Here is a 23,723-nt window from a genome sequence, read left to right as displayed (position 1 = left end):
TTTTATAGAAAAAACAGGTTCGCTTGCAGAGGTGAGGTGACACTCAGAGGTTACTCAGCTGGCACTTGACCGCGGAGCGGATTGGTTCCAGAGCCCAACTGGAGGTGGGAGAGGTGACTTGAGTCCCAGCCAGACGGTCAGTTCCGCTGCGCAGAGCTGGCGCAGAGCGGGTTACCTCGGGACCACAACGAGGAAGGCCCGGGGGCTTCAGGGGGCGTCAGGCGAGGGCGGAGCTCCTCTCAGACAGATCTTGGTTCCCCTTGGCCCAGGCTGGGGTACTGGCTCCCCTCCAAGGGACCGGGGCAGGCTGAGGATGGAGCTGGGGGCGGAGGAGAGGGGTGAGAAGCTAGGCGGGCCCAGAGCAGAAATAGGAGAAGGGTGAGGGGGAGGAGAGAAGGGGGGCGGGGAGTCCTTCCTGGGGCAGGAACCCGGGCCCCCCTTGGCGCAGTCGGCCCGCAAAGCGATTCTGCAGATGGAAGGAATTAAGTGGGAGGGAGAGGTCCTACGGTGATAGCGAGAGAAGTGTGTGTGTGTGTGTGTGTGTGTCAGAGAGAGAGAGAGAGAGAGAGAGAGGTGGAGAGAGGAAACCTCAAAAGAGACGGAAATAGAAGAGATACGAGATAGGAGAGAAGACAGAGACAGTTACAGAAAGACAAGGAGACCTACAGCGAGAAGAGGAGAGAGAGAGAGACACAGAGAGAGAGAGAGAGAGAGAGAGAGAGAGAGAGAGAGAGAGAGAGAGAGAGAGAGAGAGTAGCGAGCGAAAACGAAATAATGAAATAATTAGAGTTTGGAGCCTGGAAAGAACTAGGGAGAGCTGACATTAGAGCGCGAGGAGATTGATTAGTCCAGGGCAGTACTGAGCTCCCCGCCTGGCCAGGGAGCTGCGCGGCCCGACTGGGGGCGGGTGGGGCTCGGGAGGGGCGGCCCCTGGGCGGGCCACACGGTGCAAGTGTAGATGAGCCTTATTTCCCCCCTCGCCCCACCCCTATATCCATATTCAATGAGACAGCCAATGGGGGGAGAGAACAGGGCGACGGTGTAGGCGGGGCCTCCACGAATCCCACCCCGGGAGCGGCCCCTGGAGGGGTCAGCGCCAAGGCAGATAGCGGATCGCGGGGCGGGATGGGGCGGGATGGGGCGGGGCGGGCGGTGGGAGGGGCGGGGCCAAAAGTTTCCTTCCCAACTTTCGCAGCCTCCTTCCTCCGCCCGCGCGCGCACGAGCCACAGTCTGGGGGAGGCGGCGGTGGCGGCGGCTGCGGGCAGCGCGCGGGGCACAGGGCGCGAGGCGATCGCCGTCGGGGCTTGGGCGGCTGGCAGTGGGCACAGGCTCCCCGGTGCCCGCCCCTCCGCTGGGAGGGGGGCGAGAGCGGGCTGCCGGGGAGGGGCCGGCACCGCAGCGGAAAAATGAGCCTGCTGTCGGCCATCGACACGAGCGCCGCCTCTGTGTATCAACCGGCTCAGCTGCTCAACTGGGTCTACCTGTCGCTGCAGGACACACACCAGGCTAGTGCCTTCGATGCCTTCCGGCCCGAGCCGCCCGCCGGCGCCGCGCCCCCGGAGCTGGCCTTCGGCAAAGGCCGCCCGGAGCAGCTGGGCTCGCCCCTGCACTCCAGCTATCTCAACAGCTTCTTCCAGCTGCAGCGCGGAGAGGTGGGTGCCCCCGCGCGCTCCCGCCCTCCGCCCCACTGTGCCAGGCCGTTTCCTATCTGCCCCGCTCTTCCTGGCCTGGCCCAGGCCGGCTTCGCATTGCCCAGCTGGGCTTGGCTTGGCTTCGTTCAGCTCTGCCAAACTTGCCGCCCGAAGTCCCTGGGGCGTCGGGAGCGCGTCACCTCCCGGCAGAGCGGGCCGGGAGCAGCTCAGGCCTGGGCAGGGCCCTCCCGCCCCCTCTCCCAGTCCAGAGCCCTGCTCGAAGTAAGCTGGGAAGGGGGATGTCTCCGGATTCTTTCCGGACAGTCGAGGTGCGGCCAGGACGGGGAGCCCCTTCCGAGTGTCTTTCTTTCGTCCAGTCCTTATCCTCCTCCTGGCCACCGCTAGCTGGGACAGAGTGCAGATGCTGCTCCAAACTCCTGTGGAAGGGCCTAAAATCTTTTCTCAGACCTTCGTGGTTCCAGACCCTATAGCGCTCTGGAGAGCAGTGACTTGCCCAGGGGACTTTTCTTGCTAATACCACTCTGGGACCCCCAGATCCATCCTCCAGCTGCTAGCCCTCCTCCAGCCACATAGGAAGTGGTTTTTAAGGGCTTGACCCGCAGACTGCGCTGTCCCCTGCCCTCCCAGCTTGGAAGGAAATGAAAGGGAAATCCTTAGAGCTCTGGGGGGAGAGGGGGTAGATTGGGGGAGGGTTTCAGCTGCCCCAGCGCCTTCTCCAGAAACCTGGGCCTCCTGTGTCGCAAAATCTGCCTGTTTGGTGGATTCAGTTACAAAGTCTACTGGGCAGTGCCTCCTCCCCAGCTAGATAAATACAGATCACAGTGACCTCCCAGCATTTTTGAGGGGTCCTCTGCAGTGCTTTCTCAGAGTTCACTCTTATTTCCCACTGGACTCCTCCTTTCCTGCACCCGCATTTACTCCAGCTTCTTTTGGGAATAGCAGACACCCTCTCTGGCTTTCACTTGCTTCCCTGTGGTGGCTCTCTGCCAAGGTGCAGGAGGTGGGGGGCACACCTGGGGGTCATTTTCACTTTCCTTCTAGCCTTGAAGAGTCAGAGCATGAAATGGGGTGGGAAGAAGGCCTGTGTATGATAGGGTGTGCTGGGGGTGAGAGCAGAGGTAGAAAGTCACCCTCTCTGGCCTCCTATATGTGTTTAACTCTGCCATTATTTACTGGGGGTTTATGGACATATTAAATGCTGGCCTCAGCACCTCTTAAACTGTCCTGTTGATCTGTGAGATGGAACTGGTGTGGGGAGGTTGAGCATGGTAGAGGAAGATGAGGTTGGAAAGGTACCCTGTGGTGCCAAGTGAAAAATTTTCTATGCCAAAGCTCTTGTAAACTGTAATGCATACTTGCTCTCTGCTGTCTACATGAGGGATGGTTCTTGGCTGGGGATCTTCCTTCCTTTTAAGACATTTTGCCACCTCTTCAGGGAACTGACTTTAGGTGACCAGTGACTTTGGAGGACTGTTGTTGAGTGTCTCTTTAGTGCTTGGGTCTTTCTAGTTGTTTATTCTCTTACAAAACATTTGTTGATCTGAGGGGAGGGGGAGGTCTTCAAAGCCACAGGCTAGAGGAAGCCACAGATAAATAGGCAGACAATATGTGTGAGTGGCTAATGGCTGGACGGAGGTGCTGTCATGGTGAGTGATTGGATGAGGGTGTGCTCCAAGGGAGGGTGTCTCACCCAGGCAGGAGGTGACCATGGCCACAGGTCAAGTAGGGTCCCCAATTAGCCCCTACAAGTCTCTCTTTGCTCCCATCCTAGGGTGGCTTTGTCCCCCACATGTGGGTCTCTGCTACAAGACCCTGGGAGTTCAGGACCATCAGGAGTCCCCTGTGGGAGTAGAATGTTTTGCCTTTTCTTAGAAATTTCCAGCCTCTAGGATCCCAGCTGTAGCTCAGTGAGATCTGCCTCTTACCACTTTGTTGCTGTGTACCTCAGTTTCCTCATTATGGGGCACAGTGTGGAAGGAATGGGAAAAGATTACTAAAACAGTGGTGGGGAAAAGTCTCTCATGATCTAACTTCAGGGAATCTCCTGTCTCTCTCTGGGCCTCATCTTGCCCATCTGATAGTCTCTGTTGTCCCCAGGGTGGTGTGTCTGAGATCGGAAACCTGTACAAACGAGAGAGCGTGTGCCTACAGATAGCCTGGGCCAGCGGAGATGAGAGGGGTTCCCACATGCACAGGCCATGGCTTCCTTGGAGGGCTGGAGGGCTGCGCCTGCTGACTTCCGGATGGCTCTCTTGGCTTCAGGCTCCCTCATCCTTGCCCCCACCCCCTTGGCCTCTTAAACACTCTCAGAGCCCCAGCTGTGCTCTCTGGGACAGGCCTTTCCTGCATCCAGGGCTTAACTGGTGACCTAATATGGTTCCATAGTAGCAACTGGCTGAGAAGGCAAGAAGAAATAACCCCCACTTCAATGCCACCAAGAGGCTGGGCACAGAGCGACAAGTTCTGTGTGGGCTGGAGGGGACTCTGTGATGGGACCTGGGGCCCAACAGCATTGCCATTCTGTGCGAGGCCTGGCAGGCCTGGTGGCAGTGCCTGCGGATGTGACTTGCATGCTGACCGCTGACCACAGCCTGTCTGTGCCAGCCCCTGTGCCAAGAGCCCACCCCCTCCTGTACCGCCCCCAGGCTGCTCCCTCCACAATAGCAAAACACCATGAATGCAGCTGGCATTGGGGGAGGTGAGGACATGGGGGCACAGAAGCCCATTGTGCCCCTGGAGCTGTAGCCCTGGAAGCTGAAGATAAGCCAAGGGTTCTAGTGGCACAGTGGCCCTGGGAGCAGAGAGGGAGGTGGCAGAGTTCACATGAAAGGGCAGGGCAGGCACCAGGCAATGACCTTAAAGTGGACACAGGCACCTTGTGCAGTTTCTTAAAAGCTGTCTGGGTCCAGGAATGAAGCCCTGTGACCCCCCCACTCAGAAACCAGATCTGTGGCCTCATTATGTATCTCTGGAGAGACTCCTGAGGCCCTTGACTGAGCCCCTTCTCTCTCTCTCTCTCTCTCAGGAACCCACAGGTGGCAGTCTTGCAGGAGGCAGGGTGGGGGGGGGATCATTGAGCTGCATGGGATCTTCCCTGCCAAGTTCTGTTTGGAATTTAAATTCCCAGCAGGGCGGTGGCTGTGGATTCCACCTCTGGGAAAGCAGAGTAAAGCATTACCTCTTGGGTCCCTTGGAGGAAGCCTGTCCTCAGAGTCCATCCTGGAACCCCACCCATATCCCCCACCCCCACCAAGAGGAAGTGGCTGTCCTCCTCCATCCAGATCCTACTATTACTCTTTGTATGGCTGTTTTCGTTCTCTTTTCCTCCAGGGACAGAGGTAGCTGGAAGGTATGGCCCTAGTTTGTGGATGTTGGAAGAAGATTTTGGGTTCAAATACAGTAAAGCCCAGTACCCTGTCCTTCCTTTGGATTCATACAATGCCCACTACCACAGTAAAGGCTCTGAGAAGTCCTGCAGTACAAAACATGTTAACAGCTATTTAGCCAAACATTTCCATACCTATTTGATTAGAGAACATTTTTGGCACAGGACACCCACTAGTGTTCTTCCAAACATCTCCAGGTCCAGGGATGCTCCACAGAGCCAGACCTCTCTGTGCTGTATAGCTCCCAACTTTAGGAAGCGTTCCCCAGAGTCATAAACCTGGGTGCCCTCAGGTCCTAACGTTATCTTCAGCAGCCTTGCAGACCCTTGGCTCTTTGCTGCCAAGAACCCCCCACCAATTGAAGATTTGGGAGTGGCAGCCAGGGTGTCATGAGACTTAACAGACGGCCACTTCCCAGGGTCTTGAGCCTTTCTGAACAGAGGTGGCTCTTGGAACTGTTAGGGGAGCTGCTATTGTGTCATGCATTTCAAGGATGCAATCAGGATAGTTTCCTGGAATTTGGATGCATCACCTGTGCCCACATGTGGTGTAGATGAGCCAAGGGATGGCCATTGTGGATGTGTGGAACAAAGGTACATTTCTGCCTGAAGGTGTAAGGCGGAAGGGCTGCCTATTGGGGATTGAGTGGCCTGCAGGGGCTGACATCGTTGTTAGTCTGTGTGAGATGGGGGGCTGAGGTTCAAGGAGTGTTTCTTTGTGCCTGGGAGGATGGCCAGGGTAACCTAGCTGGGGAAGATTCCTCAACTTCTTGGCCACCCCTGAGAAACCGAATGGTGACTCAGGCAAAGAGGCCATCACTTGAGAGGCTATTGGCAGAGGGAACCTGACCCATCAAATTAAGTTGACCAGGTTAGGGGGAGGGGGCGGGGAGGGTAGTCTAGAGGGAGACCACACCTCGGGGCCCTTCTGAGTCTGGTGGAGAGGAAGCAGACATTAGTAATTAGTGACTAGCAGCAGCTGAGCCAAGCTATCAGTACCAACGGCCCACAGAAGTGGTGGTCAATGGATAACAGTCCCATGCTCTTGTGTGGGGCTTTGTTCTTAGACACTCCACTTTCCTTCTAGAAAAGCTCCCAATTTACAGAAGGCAAAACAGAGGCCTAGCAAGTCCGTGGAAGAGCTAAAGCTCTTCTATGTTCCAGCCAGGAGTTGTCTCTGAGGTGTATCCTGCTGCTGGTCGCAGGTTAGCTTGCACCTGCATTGCTCTCTGGGCCCCTGTGCAGGGCACAGGGCCTCCTGTCAAGAAGCAGTGCCTCTGACATTTGTCCTGGGATTTGAGGAGTATTGGTTTCCTACTATATTTGCTTTGACTCATCTGGCTTAGGAGAAGCAGAGGAGCTGGACACTGAGCACTTCTTTGTTCTCCTATCACAGCCGGCCATTGCCCCATTGTCCAGGTGGAGAAACTGAGGCTCTTCAAGAGGAAGACAGTGAATTCAGAGAGCTAGGGGCAGAACCAGGCCTCCAGCCTGAGACCCAGGAGACTTGCTATGTCCTGGGGTGTGTAATCTGTGACTCAGTCCCCCTCTGGCCATACAAGTCTACTTAAGGTTTCTGAAAGCAGCCAGCAGTTCCACACATCCAAGCCTTTGCACTTGCTATTATTCCTTCCTATGATACTGTTCCCAGCCATTGTCCAGCAGAGAGAGTCCAGTGAACTTTCTTCTGAGAGGCTTTGCCTGGCTACCGAGGGAAGCAGCCTTCCCTCCAACAATGGTGACCCAGTGGCAGGTGAGTTGTGGCGCTCTTGGTACAGTGTGCCTTAGCAACCAATCCTGCCAGGCACTGTGCAATGTGTGGGCCTTCCCGTAGCTAGTGTCAGCACTCTAAGACCAGGAATCCTGTCTTTTTCCACTGAGCAATCCTGGGACATATTAGGTGTTCAGTTAACATCTGCTGGATGGCTGGTTGGCTGGATGGCTTAAAACCTTCTTCTCTTGCGTCTCCACACTTGGAATCGTGCAGATGCTCTCCTTAGTCTCTTAGCCTTCCATGCTATCTCGAGGAAGAAAGGTTGATTGTTTGGTTGATTGGAATGAGCTGACTTGGGAGATGATGGAACCCCATCCCTAGTGGTGTCCCAGCAGATGTACTGGTGTTCCTTACCATGTTTGGGCATGAGCCTCTTTGAGAACCGAAAAACAGATTGAGTCCCTGGTGTGAGCACAGGTCTGCATGGGGCTGCTGGAGGTTGTGGACAATGGATCCCAGAACCAGGCCCCCTGCTAAAGAGGCTGCAGGCACCAGTGGCTCCCTGGACTGCCCAAACATTAGGGTCCTTTCCAGCCCTGGGATTTTCGGATTCATGCTTTCTGCTTTTGTTTGACAAATGTGCTCGAGAAGTGAGAGGCACTGTGTCTCCAGGCTCATGTGCTGGTTGGGCAGAGGGCAGAGAGCTGTGAAGCATGAGCACTTGTCAGGTGAGTGGTGGCCCTGGGCAGAGGCTGGACGATCTCCCCTGGGTCTGCTCAGTTTGTCCTGCAGCCACTGTCTGCTCCCCATTCCCCACCCCTCTCCCCATCTCTTCCTGCTCCCATTTTCCCTCATTGGAAGAATTTGGATGTGCCCATTGGGTTAGAATCTGTTACTGAGAACTGGCTTTGTAGGAGAACTGTGTTATACATCTGCTAGGTGAGTAGATCCTCAGGAGGCCGTGGTACCCTCTGGGGTCCTAGCAAAGGTTGCCATCTGGTCCATAGGTCACTTTTGACCTTGGAAACCAAAGCCCAGCCATAGCTGGGGCTGAGTGCAACTGAGGAAGCCTTTAATCAAGGTGTGGCTTTGTTTTTCCCTGGGTCCACTTCTTGCCTTGTGCTGAGCTGTCTGCTCTATGTGAGCTCAGCCCACGTCTACAACTGTCTGTGTGTACAGGGTGTGTGTGCACTCAATTCCAGACAGGCCCTGGGGACAAAAGAAGTGCAGATCCCCTTGGGAGAAGGGATGGAGTCATTTGTGAGCTGAATGGGTTCTTGTCCCAAACAGGAGTGTGGGTGCATGTGCGCATGTCTGTGTGTGGGGGCATGGAGGTGAGGGAATGCGTGGTGGCTTTTGGGGATAAAAGGCAGTCAGTTGTTCAGAGCTAGGACTAGAATCAGAATTCCTCCTTCGGGCCTTTCTCAGGCTGGGGAGTAGGGTGCAGTGTTTGCCTCTGTCTGATGTCCTCAGGGGCTGCCCTTCGAGCAGCTGGCCCTGGACGATGCCTTGTTGAATGTCTTATCTGCTCCGAGTCCTTCCTGGCAAATGCTGCTCCCATCTCTGCCTCCATGCTCCCCCCACCCCCTTGCTGTCTCTTGTCCCATCTCAGCAACCTCCTCTCCCTCTGGGCTGCCCTCAGAAGCATCTGCCCACCTCCACTCCTGCCTGCCCCCTCTGTCCCAGGTCGCCCTCTGACTGCTGCAAGAGGGAAGCCCAACTTGGCGGCTGACTCTAGGGAGAAATGGACACATCTCTGGAACTCTCTGTCTCTGCAATTCCTATGCCACAACAAAACTACCTTCCCCAGGGCCCAGACTCCTCACACAGCACAGAGAAGCTGGTGCTTCATCTTGCTAGGGCTGTAGGGCTTAGGATATGATGTCACACCTGGCATTTTCCTCTGGCTCCTCTTCCTGTAGGGGAAGCCAAGCCTTGGAGGTTCTGTAGGGGCTAAAACATAACCTACCAACTGAGCCTCAGTTTCCAGTTCTTTAAAATAAGGCCCCAAACACCCATTTAAAAGTGTTCTTGGGCTGGAGGTGTGGCTCAAGTGATAGCATGCCTGCCTAGCAAATGTGAAGCCCTGAGTTCAAACCCCAGTACTGCCCAAAACAAAACAGACAAACAAAACTACTGTTCTTGCTGGGCAAAGGGAACTAAGAAAAGGAAAGAATCTAGTCAAGTGTATGACACCCCACACAATCAGAACAAACTAGTGTTTTCCTGTCAGTTTTCCCCATCAGCCAAGTGAGAACCTTGGAGAAGTTTCAGCAATGGGTAGGAGTTTGACACTTGATCCCTCAATGTGGTGCAAGGATCCCACACTTCCTGCTAGCTGCTAGAGCCACTGGCCCAGGGCAGAAGAGACGTGGCCTGGACGCTTTCATCCACAGAAGTGGGGCTGCCTTCCACCACAACTCAGAGCCACCTAGATAGTCCACAGGATTCTGAGATCCAGCCTAAGTCCTTTAAGGTGTTACCTCATCTGTCCAGGAGCTCCCAGATGCCCCATGCCTGGGACTCTCCACACCCAGGAATAGTAACAGGTAGGAGCAGCAAAATAGTCTGGGCGCCAGTGGCTCATGTCTATAATCCTTGGTACTTGGGAGGCTGAGATCAGGAGGATCATAGTTCAAGGCAAGCCCTGGCAAAAGGCAAGACTCTATCACAACCAGTAGCTGGGCAAGGTGGTACTTACCTGCCATCCTGCTACACAGGAGGCTGAGATGAGGGAGAGTCTCAGTTCCAAGCCAACTTGGGGGAAAAAAATTCTTGAGACCCATCTGAACAAAGAAAAAAAGCTGGGCATGGTGATAGGTACCTGTTATCCCAGTGATGACAGGAATCCTGAAATAGGAGAATTGTGGTCAAGGCCAGCCTGGGCCAAAATAATTGGAGCAAAAAGGGCTTGTGGTGGTGTTGCTTGAATGGTAGAGCACCTGCCTAGCAAGCGTGAAGCCCTGAGTTCAAACCCCAGTACACCCCATAGACAAAAAGAAAAACAAATGTCTGGGACCACAGAAGGTTGCAGAATCTTACCTTCAGGAACATCCAGCCTCATGGGAGACACAGGAAGCATCGCACATGCAGAGATTAAAAGCTGAATAGGGTACCATCAGGCATGTTAGTGCCTGCGGGGGCGAGGAGGCATCAGGACCCATGGGCAGAGTGCTTGTGCACTCTTCCTGGACACCTGGGGCCCGTGTCAGGGAAAAGACGCATTTGAGCTGGCTCACTAGAACTAGAGCTGGGTTTGCAGCCAGGTCCTGGTAGAGGTTTGGATGGACACAGAGAGGGGTGTCCATCCCCCTTTCAGGAAGGGGGAAAGGCAGAGTCACCTGTGGGGATGCCATGAGGAGCCCCTTGGCCACTGCAGAGTTAGGGGGCTAACTGATGAAGTCTTCTGCAGCCTCCTGGCCCTCTGGCCACAGATGGAAGGATGGGCACCTTCTGCATGTGGAGCTCTGGGGTGTCTCTTGGGACCTGTGTGTCTGTACCCAATGATGACAGGCTGAGGTGATGGTCAAGTTTGCCATCCTTCCTGCTGCTCCATTCTAATTTATAGACGGGAAACCCAAGAGGCCAGGCCCAGCCATATACTCTGTGTCCTAACCTCTGCTCCGTCCAGTCCTCTCAGGCCATGGAAATGACCAGGATTCGCCTTTCACCTCCATGGCTTGAACTCAAACAGGGCTTTGGAGAGGAAATGGCTTGCTGCTCCACCCGCTCTGTGCTGGCCAGGCAAGCAGGACTCCCAGCTGTTAGTCCAGGCTGAGGCTGGATCCCTATGCTTCTCTGGGTCTCAGTTTCTCCAATTTGTAACAGGGGACCTCAGGGTCAGCTCACTGCTCTCAGCCTTTTCAACTCCAGAGTGGTGTTTTTCTTGAATTGGAGCTGAGGGCAGAGAGCTGCAGCAGCCGCTGGGGATAGGCTGGAGGACACGGGAGGTCAGGAAGCTATAAGAAGGGGAGCTCTGGCCTCACTTCTGTGCCTGAGGAGGGGCAGGTTTGTGACCCTCAAGAGGCAGTGGCTGAGTGGGGGGTGATCTGCCAGGGAGAAGGCAGCTTGCTCAGAGGTCTGTGCCAGGGATGCCCCAGGGACAGCAGGTCATGGCTGCAAGACAGGGGAGAGGATTGTTCAGGGTGTAATTAGTGTGCTTTCAGGCATCCACCAAACTTCCCCTTCCTCTTGACAATTTGCAGCCAAAACAGTTTTGATCCCTGTGGACTTGCTTAAATCTTATCCAGAAAAAAAAAACAAAAAACAAATAAATAAAAGAAAGAAAGAAAAAGGAAAAGGAAGAAAAGTAAGAGGGTTGTTATTTGTGAAATTGCATTTCCCAGGCATGAGGGTGAGTCACAGCATTTGCAGCTTCATGTTTCTTGTTTGGATGAACTTTTCTCTAACAGGCTGGGGTGATGCTGCCCCTCCTCCAGCTGTTTTGTGGGGTGGGTGTTGGAGGAGGGTCTCCCAGGGAAGATAAGCAGAGACCCGACAGTTGGAAAGGCCAGGTGCTCCTGGCCCACTGGAGGCCTGAGAGCCTGGGGAGCCTGAGAAATGCGGATATGGGGCAGTGGTGGGGGGGTGGCGAGGCGGGGAGGCAAGGGCAAGTTGGGAAGATGAAAAAGTTCTAAAGGTGGGTGGTGGTGATGGTTGCACAACAATGTCAGTGCTCTCGGTGCCACTTCAAAATCGTTAGAGTGGTAACTTTTGTTACTGGTACTTTACCACACACCGCAATATACTCTCAGTTCCCGGTCCCAAGCTGCTGCTTTGGTGGGTCTGAGGTGGGGCCCCGAGAACTGTTTTGGTTACAGTTTTCCCAGGTCATTCAATACAAGTTTGGACACACTCATTTAATCTGTAAAATGGGGACAGTGACTCATAGGGTTGTGGCAAGAATCAACTATCTTAGTGAGTGTAAAGTTTCCAGGGCTTGGCTTGTCCCCATGGTCATTTCGATTGGACTTCCATCACAGCTGTATCCCAGGCCCGAAAGGTGTTCTCTGTGAGTTCACCTCCTGTAGGGATGGGGCCCTCTGCCTCTCAGGCGCACCACTCTGTGCTGGGCTGCTCTGAGAGCTGAAGAGACTGCCCAGGCTGAATGCAGGCTGAGGCAGTATCTTTACTGTCTGGATTTATGGTGGTCTGGACAGTGGTGGAGCAGAGACAGTCATCAGGACCCATGGAGTTCCCTTCCCCAGTCCCTGAAGGATAGCTGTGTGTTGAACCTAGGCCACTCCAGGTGTGGTGCCTGACTTTCCTTCCATATTCCAGACTCAGGTCCAAAAATATATAAGAGCAAATAGGGGCCCACAATAGGGGAGGGCTGTCTCAGGGTCACACAACAGGGTGTCCTGAGGTACCATCTCACATAGATGATGAGGGCTGTCCTCTCAGAAGGGAGTGGCAGTCCCCTAAGGATGGAAACAGCAAGGAGGCACATATGGGGGTGAGGCTGCTCTGATTGGGGTAGGGAAGGGTGTGTCCAATGCCCTGGGCACAGCCTTTTGCTCTCTTCCCTCCCCTTCCACACTGAGGAGACACAGAGAGGACTGTCCCCACCCTGGGCCCCATCTTTGTAAAGGAGCCTGAGGCCTTTCCTTCTGGGGGTCTTGTTTCTGTAGCAGCCTGAGGACTCCCAAGAGCAAAGCCTCCTCTCCTTATAGGCTCAAGGCCCCAAAGACTCCTGGCTCATTCCTGCCATTGTTGGGCACCTTAGGGGAGCCACGGGATACCCAAGGCCAGCTTTGTTGTTGATCTTTCTGGGAAGCTGCCTCTTTCCAGCCTTGGCCTTCCTCTAGGAAAAGGGGACCTGTGGCCATCATTGTCAGCCCTATCACAGGCCCCATCTTCACTAAATTCCAGTGTGCCAGGCTGCCTGGAACCCGTGACTCCTATAAATAGAGACTGTATATACCAGGAGAGGCCTGAGCTGCATCGGCTCCAAAGCTCAGTGGGACGTCTGGTTCCTGTCATGTGGAGGTGGGAGAAGTAGGCCATTTCCCTCCTCGGGCTCCCAGAGAGGTGGCCTGGGCCGAGCCAGGCTCCCAGACCATCTGTGTGTAGGGCCTTATGCATAGGATCACAGGCAGTTGGCTGGACTTCAGTCTTCTCTTCTGCAAAATGGAAATCGTGCTGCAGCCTCACGTGCCTGTCCCTTACAAGTTGGGGAAACTGAGTCAGCAGTGACAGACCTAACATCTCTCCACCAGCTAGTGCAGAGCCCCAAATCTAACAGTTTGCTTTCATGACACCTTCTTACCTCATGGCACAGTGGAAGAACCAATTGTAATAACACTCTTTGTCACCAAATACTGAGTGGTTCCTAAGGGCCAGTATGGTGCAAAGTGCTTTACAATCATGACCTCATTTGGGCTTCACAGAAACCACCTAGGCGGTAGTTGTTATTCCCATGTCACAGACAGGACCACTGAGGCCTATGTAGCTAATTGGCTTGCCCATGGACACCAACTAAAGTTAGGATTTGAACCCAAGGCTCTTGGAGACCAGCTGAAATTCAGTATGGATTTGTGTGTATGTGAGGGTAGGGTTGGAAGTCTTCCGAGGTTGGGGCTGCCAATGTGCCTCTGTCCCTCACAGGCGCTGAGCAGCAGTGTGTACAAGAGCGCCTCACCCTATGGCTCGCTCAACAACATCGCTGACGGCCTGAGCTCCCTCACTGAGCACTTCTCCGACCTGACACTCACCTCCGAGGCCCGCAAACCCAGCAAGCGGCCCCCGCCCAACTACTTGTGTCACCTGTGCTTCAACAAAGGACACTACATCAAGGACTGTCCCCAGGTAAGGCACCCCTTGCCAGAAGGGACTCTTAGACTCCCTCTCTGACCTGGGTCACAGGCACGGTAGTCTCTTCAGAACCCTCTCTGGTCCTCTGACCCCTCTGCTATTGCAGAGGCAAGGCTGGCTGGTATGGACAGTGCAGAGGCCTAGCTTGGACTCATACTGCTTGAGTGGGGAATTCTGGACCCAAACGAGGCCCCAAAATGAGGTTCAGGGCCTTCGGGTCCCTACCAGTTTCCCTGCAGTGTGGGTCCCATGACGATGGGACAGAATGGGGCCGGCAACCTCCTCATAGCTCTCTGGAGGCTCCATCTGCTTGCACTCACCAGGAAGGAATGCAGGCTCTGGGCCAGGAATCCAGATGTGCGCCCCCTCCCTCAGACCCCACCTCTGCCTCCTCAGCCTGTTATAAGGAGCGACTGGGTCCTGGCCCACTTTGTGCCCCAGGATGGGTGTGGGCGAAGGCCTTGGGCCGTGAGGGGCTGAGTGTCTCTCTGGGGACGAGGGAGAGGAGATGGAGGGTGCTCAGGGACGCCTTGTTCTCTCCCCTAACACTTCGCCACGACGAATCGGACCTGCTGAATAACTGGTTATTCCCAGAGTAACCCCTGTCCCTCTAGTAGACATGGCTCTGTGATCTTGAGGAGAAAAGGTAGCAGCTGTCTTTTTTAAGCACGTATGAGATTATCAGTGATTTTGTCCCTATTATTTTTTTCTTATTTTCCAGTCTTTTCTACAATGTAGTACTGGTTTTATTTTATCTATGTAATGGAAATGGAATTCTAAAGACTGAAAATCCATGTAGCATTATCCTCCAGATGTTGGAAGCTAGAGTGTGGCTGGGAGGGGCTGAATCCAGGGCCATGGGAGGCTGAGATGTGCTTGCTGCTCATCACAGCCCCAAGCTCTTCTGAGCAGACGCCACACCAGGCTTTGGGTCTTTGCTGCTTTAAGTATGGCCCCAGCCCAGCTGACTCAGTGGCTCCTGGGAGCTGGTTAGAAATGCAGAATCCCAGACCTACCTCCAGACCCACCTCCAGACCTGTATGTTGGTCAGCTCTCCAGGTGACACAGGAGCCTCCCCTACCTGGACCTGCATGGTGGGAGCTGACCCAGTTGGGGTTTGCCCTACACCTCCTGTGGCCCCGTCCCCTCTCAATAGAGGCAGTAAACAAGGGGCCCTTGGTGTGAGGGGACGTCAGCAGAGTCTCTGTCCCCACCTAGGGCTCTCTGAGACACCTAAGGTTCTAAAGAGTCTGCCCATACCCACCAGCCTGCAGACCCTTGTGCCTTCCCCAGGTGACAGATTGGGTGAACAGTCATTCCTAACACCCTTGAGAGCTTTCCTCCATCCTCTCCTGCGTGGCCTGTACAACAAGCAGAGCAGGACTCAGCCTCAGTAAGGTGAGGACTGGCCCTGTGCTGAATGAACTGCTTACATTTCATGCAGCGCTCACAAACACCCTGTGCCACCACTCACATCAGCCGCATTCTGCAAGGTGGAATGTTGCTTTGAGTGAGGAGGAAATGCCACAGGATAGGTGATCTGGTCAGTGAAGGAGCTAAGGTTTTAACACGGACAGGCCAGAAGTCTCCTGAATGCTGAATGTTTCAGTGCAGTGCTAACACTGCCTTCCTTTCTTCGCTTATTTATGTACTTTTGTTTTATTTGAGACAGGATCTTGCTGTTCTAAACTCACTATGTAGCCCAGTCTGGCCTTGAACTCGTGATCCTCCTGCCTCTGCCTCCTGAATGCGTACCACCCAAGCTGAGACTCCTGTGGTCTATTTAGCCTGGCTGAGCTCGCCAGGATGAAGTCTTCCCATTCCAAACCTGACTCTGTCCTGGCTTCCTAATAATCCAAGGCCCTCTTCATGAATGGTAGGAGATGAAATGAGGCTAATAGGAGAGCACTAACTCAGGAGTGTTTGAGGATGCGACAAAACAATGCAGGGAAAGTGCTTGACACAGCGCCTGGCACACAGTAAGTGCTCGATAAATGCTGGCTAGGATTACTTTTTCTCCTTGGGTCACCATGAATATTGCACCCACCTGTCAAGGAACTGGGTATTTTGGTAGGCTGGAATTTAATTGGATGTTGTTTGCCCCTCACCTGGACAGTATCTGCAGAGGAGGAGCTGGGCTAGATTCATCCCTGTTGCCCTTGCTGTCTGACCCCTGCACCAGCCTGTGGTTCCTCACCCAGCGGGTGCTCAGCACAGGTCTTCCTCATGGAAGGAACTTGGAAAGAAAGCTTTAGAAACCATGGAAGGAAATCTGTGTTTCAAATAAAATATTATAGGGCTGATGGAGTGGCTCAAGTGGTAGAGCACCTGCCTAGCAAATGTGAAGCCCTGAGTTCAAAACCCTAGTACTGCCAATAAAACAAAAATATCCTCCAAAAATGTTATAAAAGAGCTTAATATACATGCCATGTAAAAGTAGGATGCTTATTTTTGGTAACAAATTGAATGAGGTATGATTTGCTCACCATATAAATTACCATTTAAAAATGTGTAATTCAGTGATTTTTACTGTATTCAAAGCCTCATGCAATCATCACCATAATCAGTCATAGAACATTTTTATCAACTCAAAAAAGAACTACAGGGGCTCAGGGCATGGCACAAGTGGTAGAGGGCCTCCTAATAAGTACAAGGCCCTGAGTTCAAACCCCAGTACCACCAGAAAGTTTTAAACCCTCCTGCATACTTTTTAGATATCACCTCCTGATCTTCCATCCTTTGGCAAGCAATCATCTACTTCCTCTTTCTATAGATTCGCCTGTTCTGGACATTTCACACAAGTGCAGTCATACAGGATTACACAGGGTTTTGTGAGTAGGTTCTTACACTTGGTGCGTTTTCAAGGTTCATTTGGGTCATAGCGTGTGTCAGTTTCCATGACTTGGAAAGAGTTCTATTGTGTTCTGTTTTCTGGAAGAGATTGTGAAGAAGTATTATTCATTCTTCTTTAGGTATTGGCTAGAATTCACCGTTGAAGCTGTCAGCAACTGGCTTTCCTTCATGGGTAGAGTTTGATGATGAGTTCAGTCTCTTTACTTGTTTAGATCTATTCTGCTTGCTTCATTCTTCTTGAGTCAATTACTGTAGCTTATGTAGTTCTAGGAATTTGTTTCATCTCATTTATCTAATTTATTGGCATGCAATTGTTTGTAGTATTCTCTGATAATCCTTTTTATTTCTGTAAGGTCAGTAATAATGTCCCCCTCCTTCATCTATGACTTGTAATTTGGGTCTTCTCTTTTTCTAGAACAAATCAGCTAAAGTTTGCCAATGTTGTTGAACTTTTCAAAGAACCAGCTTTTAGTTTAGTTGATTTTCTCTGTGGTTTTTCTATTCCCTGTTTTCTTTCCACTCTAATCTTTTTCCTTAAATTGTGGTAAAATACACATAATGTAAGATTTGCCATTGGAACCATGAGTATGCAGTCTAGTGCTATTAAAGCCATTTGCATGTGTGTGCAACCATCACCACCATCCAGCCACAGAACTCTCCATCTGGCAAAACCAATAACTCCCCACTGCCCACTCTTCTACTTCCTGTCTATGACCTTGACTTCTCTATGCACCACATGGAAGTACTTGTCCCTTTGTGACTAGCCTATTTGCATAATGTCCTCCTGGTTCATCCATGCTACCACATCGGTCAGAATTTCCTTTCTTTTTAAGGCTGAATAATATTCCATTATCTAGATATACCACATTTGTTCCTCCATCACCCGTCAGTGGACAAGTGGCTTGCTTCTATTTTTTGTAGAAGCACTATTCTGAATGGTACTGCTGTGAATATCTCTTCAGGTTATTGTTTTCAGTTCTGTGCTCTAGTCCTTATTGTTTCCTTCCATGAACTTGCTTTAGGTGTTACTTGTTGTCTGCATCCTTTTCTTTTTGGCAGTACTGGGGATTGAACCCAAGACCTCTCGCTCATTAGGAAAAGAGCTCTACCACTTCAGCTCTCCCCCAGCCTTTTTCTTTTTATTTCATTTTTGAGATAGGGTATTGCTAACTACCCAGGCTGGCTGCAAACTCAACATCCTCTTGCTTCCCTAGTAGCTGGCATTACAGGCATATACCACCATGCCTGGCTTTACCCTTCCTTTTTTAAATGTAGATGTTTATAGCTGTGAATTTCCCTGTGAGCTGCATCCCATAAGTTTTAATATGTTGAATCTTTGTTTGCATGCATCACAGGTATTTTACTTTTCTTGTGATTTCCTTTTAGACCTGCTGGTTATTTAGGAGGGCATTTTTCAATATCTGCATACTTGTGAGTTTTCCAAATATCTCTTAATGATTTCTAACTTTATTCCATTGTGGCCAGAGAACATGCTTTGTGTTATTTCATCCCTTCTAAGTGTGTTGTGGTTCGCCCCAGAGCTTAGCACATGGGCTGTCCTGGAGACTGTTTTATGTGCACTTGAGACAAGTGCACCCTGCTGTTGCTGGGTGGGGTGCTCTGTGGATATCCATTAGGGGTATTGGTTTATTGACCTGTTTATGTCTTCGATTGCCTTGTTGATATTCTGCCTAGTTCTTCTGCCCATTATTTTAAGTGGGGATATTGAGTTCTTCATCTATATATATATTATTGTTAAATTAGCTACTTTTCTTTAAGTCACTTAGGTTTTGTTTCATGTATTTTGGTGCTCTGTTTTTAGGTGCACCTATGTTAATAATTGCTCTATCTTATAGATGGATTGATCTTTTATCATTACAAAATATCCTTTTTTACTGTAATAACATTTTATTGTATACAAGTCTTTTTTGTCTCTAGTAGTATATCTACCTTTCTAGTGGCTGATAGATATTTTCCCATCCTTTTATTTATTCATATATTTAAATCTAAAGTGTGTCTCCTGGAGCCATAATAGTTGGATCTTGGTTTTTTGATCTGAAAATTCCTGCCTTTTGATTGGATTTATTAACCCATTCACATTTATTGCTATTATTAGTGTAGTTGGATTTATACCTACCATTTACTTTTCATCTTCTAAATTACTGTGCTTTGCTCTTATTGCTTTCTTTTACATTAATTTTGTAATTTAAATTCTTAAATGTTTTTTCTCACTTTTTTTTAGAGATTCCTCTATTGGTGACCATAGGCCTTTCTTTATGTACCATAACCCACATACATGGTATATGGAAAGGCCCTTCCTGCATTGCTCTATTCCCTCCTGGTTTGGCTCCCAGTCATCTTAGTGCTGTGTCTGTCTGTCTGTCTGCATCTCCATTTCATCCTACTTGGAGTCTGTGGAGCTGCTTATATGTATTCATTACAGTTTTTCATAAGATTTGGAAATTTTTCAGCCATTATTTATTGGAATATTCTTTCTGTTTCTTTGTCTTCCCTCCCATAGAATAATTTTTAAATGATCAAGATGTATCTAGAATCCTCTACATCTAGCTGGGATGGAATGGTCCCTGTTAGGTCCGGAGGCTGCCCATAAGCCTTGGCGTCTGAGGGGTGCAACAGGAAGGTGCAGCTAAAGCCTTTACTCTCAGCAGCCATGGTGGTGACACCGGGACCAGGAACTGGTAGCCTGTGAATTGATCTTCTCCAACCTTAAGAATAAGATAGAGGTGTCCACAGCCCCACTCCTCAGACTGGCAGGGCTTCTCAGTGGATAGAGTGTTTCTCAGGGGTGAGGCTGGGCCTGAGCCAGGGTCCATCTCCAGCCTCGGTTGGCACTGGCTCGAGAAGGAGTCAAAAGTAGTACAATTGGTTCTGGAAAAGCAGCCCTGCAGTCCTGGAAGCTCCCAGCTGTCCAGCTCAAGAGTAATCCTACCATAGATAATAGTAACAGCCTCGAAGCATTGAGTTCACCACTGAGTTTAGCCTGTTACATACATTAGCTCATTTAGTTCTCCCAGCAACTCTCTCAGGTAGATACTATAGTGATTGACAATTGCCATTTTATAAAAAGGAGGCCCAGAGAAGTTAAGTGACTTGCCCAAGGTCACACAGCTGTGAGTCCCGAACTTGAGACTGGAACTCATGTCCTGCTGGAGCCAGGCTTTTTCAGTTATGTTGACCACAACCTTTTGCATTCAGACTTTGCTCTCCAGTGCAATTCCCAGAAACTTGGGGTTCTTTTAAAAAAATGGGTTTCTGGAGGCTGGGCATGACAGTTCACATCTGTAATTCCAGCTATGTGGTAGGCATGGGCAGGAAGATCACAGTCTGAGGCCATCTCCAGGCAAAAACACAAGACTGTATCTGAAAAATAACTATAGCAAAAACTATAACTATAGTTACAGGGGTGGGGGCATGGCTTAAGGGGTACAGCACCTGCCTAGAAAGTGCAAGGCCCTGAATTAAAATCCCAGTACCACCACCACCACCAAAAAAAAAAAAAAAAAAGATGGACTTCTGGAAATAAAGAGGGAGAAGGGCTTTGTGCAGAATCCATACCTGCCCTGGTCTGACCAGGTCAGTGTGTCCTGTGAGTCCAGTCTCAGGGTGTCTGCTGCCTGGAGAAGTGGGGAGCTTTGGTGGCAGCAGAAACCACTGCCTTCAAGGGAGGCCTGGCTGGGGTCTTCTGCTGCCTGCAGGGTCACCTGTGTCCTCACAATGACATCTGCACTCTGGTGGAGCAGGACTGTGATGGTTCCAGTGGCTCCCTCCAAGCCAGTTGCCCTTCCTGCATGGCCTTCCCGACCATCTACTGGGTGCCAGACCTGTATAAATGAGGCCCCCTGTCTCCACAGGACAGACAGACGTGTCAGCCCTCTGGGAGGCCAGGGCTGCTGAGATCTGTCCCAGTCCTGCCCGAGGCTTCATGGGAGTCCTCAGAGAGGAGGCTGGACCTGGGCTAGGGACGGCTTCCAGGAGTGCCTGTAAATAACGGGATATGCTCCCCGGGTGCCACAAGCCCTTGGCCGTGGCTGGCACTCCCGAGGGAGGAGCAGGAGGTGTGGTTGGAGCAGGTGGTGCAGGCTGCACAGCCTCTGCTTGATGTGGAAGGCAGGCAGAAGCCATCCCAGGCTCGGATTAGCATTTCGAAAGATCATGCTAGTGGCAGGCTGGACGCTGGACAGGAGGAGGCCAAGCTGCATGGCAAGCAGCCCAAGGGCGTGGGGAGGAGAGGACAAGAACAGACACAAGGCAGAAGGAGTAGAGGCCACCTGGGAGGCATCTGGGACACCACAGGAGCAAAGAGGAAAGGTCCCCAGTCTGAGCTCAAGTTCTGATTGGTGCATCAGGCCGTAAGCACAAATGAAGAGGAAGTGAGGAAATGTGAGCACAGATGAAGGCTGTGAAGGAGTCCTTTGAGAGGTCCGACCTCCCCAGCTTCTCATGAGCAACAACAGGGACAGTGCCCAGGACCTGTGACCCCTTTAGGGATCCACAGAAGTGTTTCCATTTTGATTTATTTTAAGAGAAAGTGAATATAATCAGCCTGCTTTATACTAATGCAATTAGAAGGTATAATTTTTAATAATTTCTCATGGAGGAACTTTGCTTCCACAGTGGGCCTCTCTGATGATAGAACATGAACACTCCAAATGCTCTTTCCTCTAATGCTCAAAGTCCCCATGCTACCAGTCAGGACTCTGATGCTGATGAGAGTATCTAACTGAGGCCAAAGGAAAGAGCCTTGAATTTATAAACCAAACTTCCAGTTCTACCTATTGCTCTGCTGTGCAACCTTGGGCAAGTTGTTTAATCTCCCTGGACCACTTTTCCTCGTCTGTAAATTGGGGTTGATGACATACTCAGTACCTCTGGTGGAATGGAGGCTGGGCTGGGGGTGGGGGCAGTGTATCCAGGATCCAGTGTCCTTTCCCTAAACCCACCTGCCCTTCCCAGCCATGCCCAGCCTGGCAGCTGCTCCTCAAGCCTCAATCCAGGAGTAGATTCTCCAAGTCCTCCAGCTCCTCCACTCCCAAGATGTTCATAGGGAGTAGTGGTTCCTCTCTTGAGGGAGGTCTCAGGGATGTTGTCACCTGTGTATCCATGTCCAGCTAAGAGCTGAGCACTGTGAGAGGTCTGGGAGCCCAGGGAAGTGCCATTCCTGAGTCAGCACGCCCGCCTGCTAACACCATACAGATGTCAGACAGCACAATCATCGCCCCCACCCAGCTGGCAGCTCAGGTTTCTTGGAGATTGCAAAAGAAAAAGAACAGAGTAGGGAGAGAATCGAGTCCTGGAACAGCTGAAACCTTAGAGGTGAGGTGTAATAGTCTTAGGGTCCAGCAGGGAAGGGGGAGAAGGAGGCTGCTGGGCCCCTTCTTCCTGTCTAGTCTCTGCTGCCCTTGTGCCCCGGCCTGCACCCCTTGCCAGGCCAGAGTGGGGTTGTCCCGGAGGGCTTGGGGTGGGTCCAAAGGCAGCAAACAGGCTGACCAGCCTGAGTTTGACCTTTGCTTGGGGTTTCTAACCCATCATTCCAGCCCTGACTGACCTCACAGCAGGAGTGGGTATTCCCTGGGGTCCGTGGCTGAAGCCCTGCAGGGACAGCAGAAAGGGACTGCCAGTTTATGGGGTTTTCCCTACAGAACCTCAGTCCAGGACTAGAAGCTTCTGCTCTGAAGTTCTGAGGAGGGTACAGGGAAGGGTGGAATCCTAGCCCCTTCCTGTCTTGAGGGCAGCCTAACCCTAGACCACCTCCACAGGGGTACAAGTGTGGAAAGGTTCTCAGGCTTAAAAGGTGTAAAACCACTGATTAGTTTAGACCCATTATGGTTTGGACAAGGTTTGAGTGTGCATGTGTTGGAAGTTTGTGGTGTTTATGTCACCAGTGTGGTGATGTGAGAGGTGGTGGACCTTTAAGAGGTGGAGCCTAGGGAGAGGTGGTTAGGCCATTGAGGTGATGCCCTTGGAGGGGATTAGGGTAGCTCTCTAGGGACTTTGGTTGTAAAAGGATTGCTAAAAAAGAACAAGCCCAGCTTCTCCCCTGTTGTGTGGCTTCCTGTATTGCCATGCAGTCTCTAGCTGTGCACTTCTACCATGGTGTCCTCCACACTGAGACCCCTCCAGAACTGGAACCATGCTGTTTGGACTTTTGACCTCAAAAACTGTGGGCTAAAAATAAACCTCCTTTCTTTCTAGGTCCCCAGCTCTAGGTGTTTTGTAATAGTAACAGAAAACAGATGAGACCCATCAATGTCCTAGCACCTGGGCTAGACCTACATGTTAAAAAAAAAAAAGTCTACAGAGGGAGGAAGGAAGAGAGAGAGGGGAACAGGGATAGAAGGAGCAAAGAAGGGAAGGAGGGAGGGAGAGGAGGAGAGAGAGAAGGGGTGGAAGGAGAAATGAAGAAAGGAAGGGAGTAAAGACAGGAGTAGAGGAAAGAAGGGTGGGGAGGCAAACAGTATGGCTCTGTGATTCCCTTGGGAAAACCAGGGCTCAGGGCAGTTGGCAGAGTGGAGAATGCATGGCACAGATAATGGTGCAGAGGGTGCTTTGGAGCCTGGGGCTGGCTGTCTAGCCTCAGAGCCTAGGCTGTGGTGTGCTGGCATCTGGTCAGGACATGGAGTGTCATGAGCACTGGGGGAATGTTAGCAGGGATGGGTGTCCCAGCCCAGCGGAGATGGGTATCCCTGGGGTGGCTTGCGACTGCTGCTTGGCAGAGTGGCTTTGACATGCATGCAGGCATTAGATGACACCCTGGGCTAAGATGTGGCCCCAGATTTTCCTGTCTCCCCTCTGAGGCCTCTGCTGCGTCGGGGTTCAGGTGCAGCCATGGAAGCCAGGCTGCCAGTGTCCCACCCCAGCACTGCCTCTTCCCGACTACATGTGGCTACATGGGGAGAGCAATTCATCTTCCTAAGTCTCAAAGACTTAGGAAGAGTCTCCTCCTCTGTTAAATGACAACCCTGAAAAATCTGACCTCATGGGATGCTGCGGGGCTCAGCGAGTTATTTCATCTAAAGTGCTCCTAAGAGGCACCTTGCACACAGTATTAGCCTTCGTGACTTTATTATTTGCTGTCATTATTCTGCTGCTCAGCTCTTTTGAATTGGTTTGAGAAGTTTCAGAGGTCTGAGAGACTGCCTCAGGGGTATGGGGGCTTGCTCCCTACCCTCTTTCCCTCAGAATGGGACTGCCTCTGAGATGGGTGGAGGCTCCAGGAGGAGGGCCAATGGGGTGTGGCTGGAAGGTGCCCAGGGCCACCTGCAAGCTGTCAGCTCTCCTCTGGCC

The 23,723-nt window shown here is 51.6% G+C and overlaps 1 protein-coding gene across 1 annotated transcript in view; it reads left to right on the top strand.

Annotated features, from left to right (window-relative positions):
• Positions 1 to 1,233: 1,233 nt before the first annotated feature.
• The window catches only part of Zcchc24 (zinc finger CCHC-type containing 24), a 54,317-nt gene continuing 31,827 nt past the window's right edge, over positions 1,234 to 23,723 (top strand). Inside the window, exons 1-2 of the mRNA XM_020165756.2 lie at positions 1,234 to 1,653; positions 13,359 to 13,559. Of these exons, the coding sequence (XP_020021345.1) occupies positions 1,408 to 1,653; positions 13,359 to 13,559 (447 nt within the window). The 5' untranslated portion in view covers positions 1,234 to 1,407. The remainder of the gene's footprint in view (positions 1,654 to 13,358; positions 13,560 to 23,723) is intronic.

Source organism: Castor canadensis, chromosome 7 (genome assembly GCF_047511655.1).
Source record: "Castor canadensis chromosome 7, mCasCan1.hap1v2, whole genome shotgun sequence".
Classification (NCBI taxonomy): Eukaryota; Metazoa; Chordata; class Mammalia; order Rodentia; family Castoridae; genus Castor; species Castor canadensis.
This window is presented reverse-complemented; position numbering and strand designations above follow the sequence as displayed.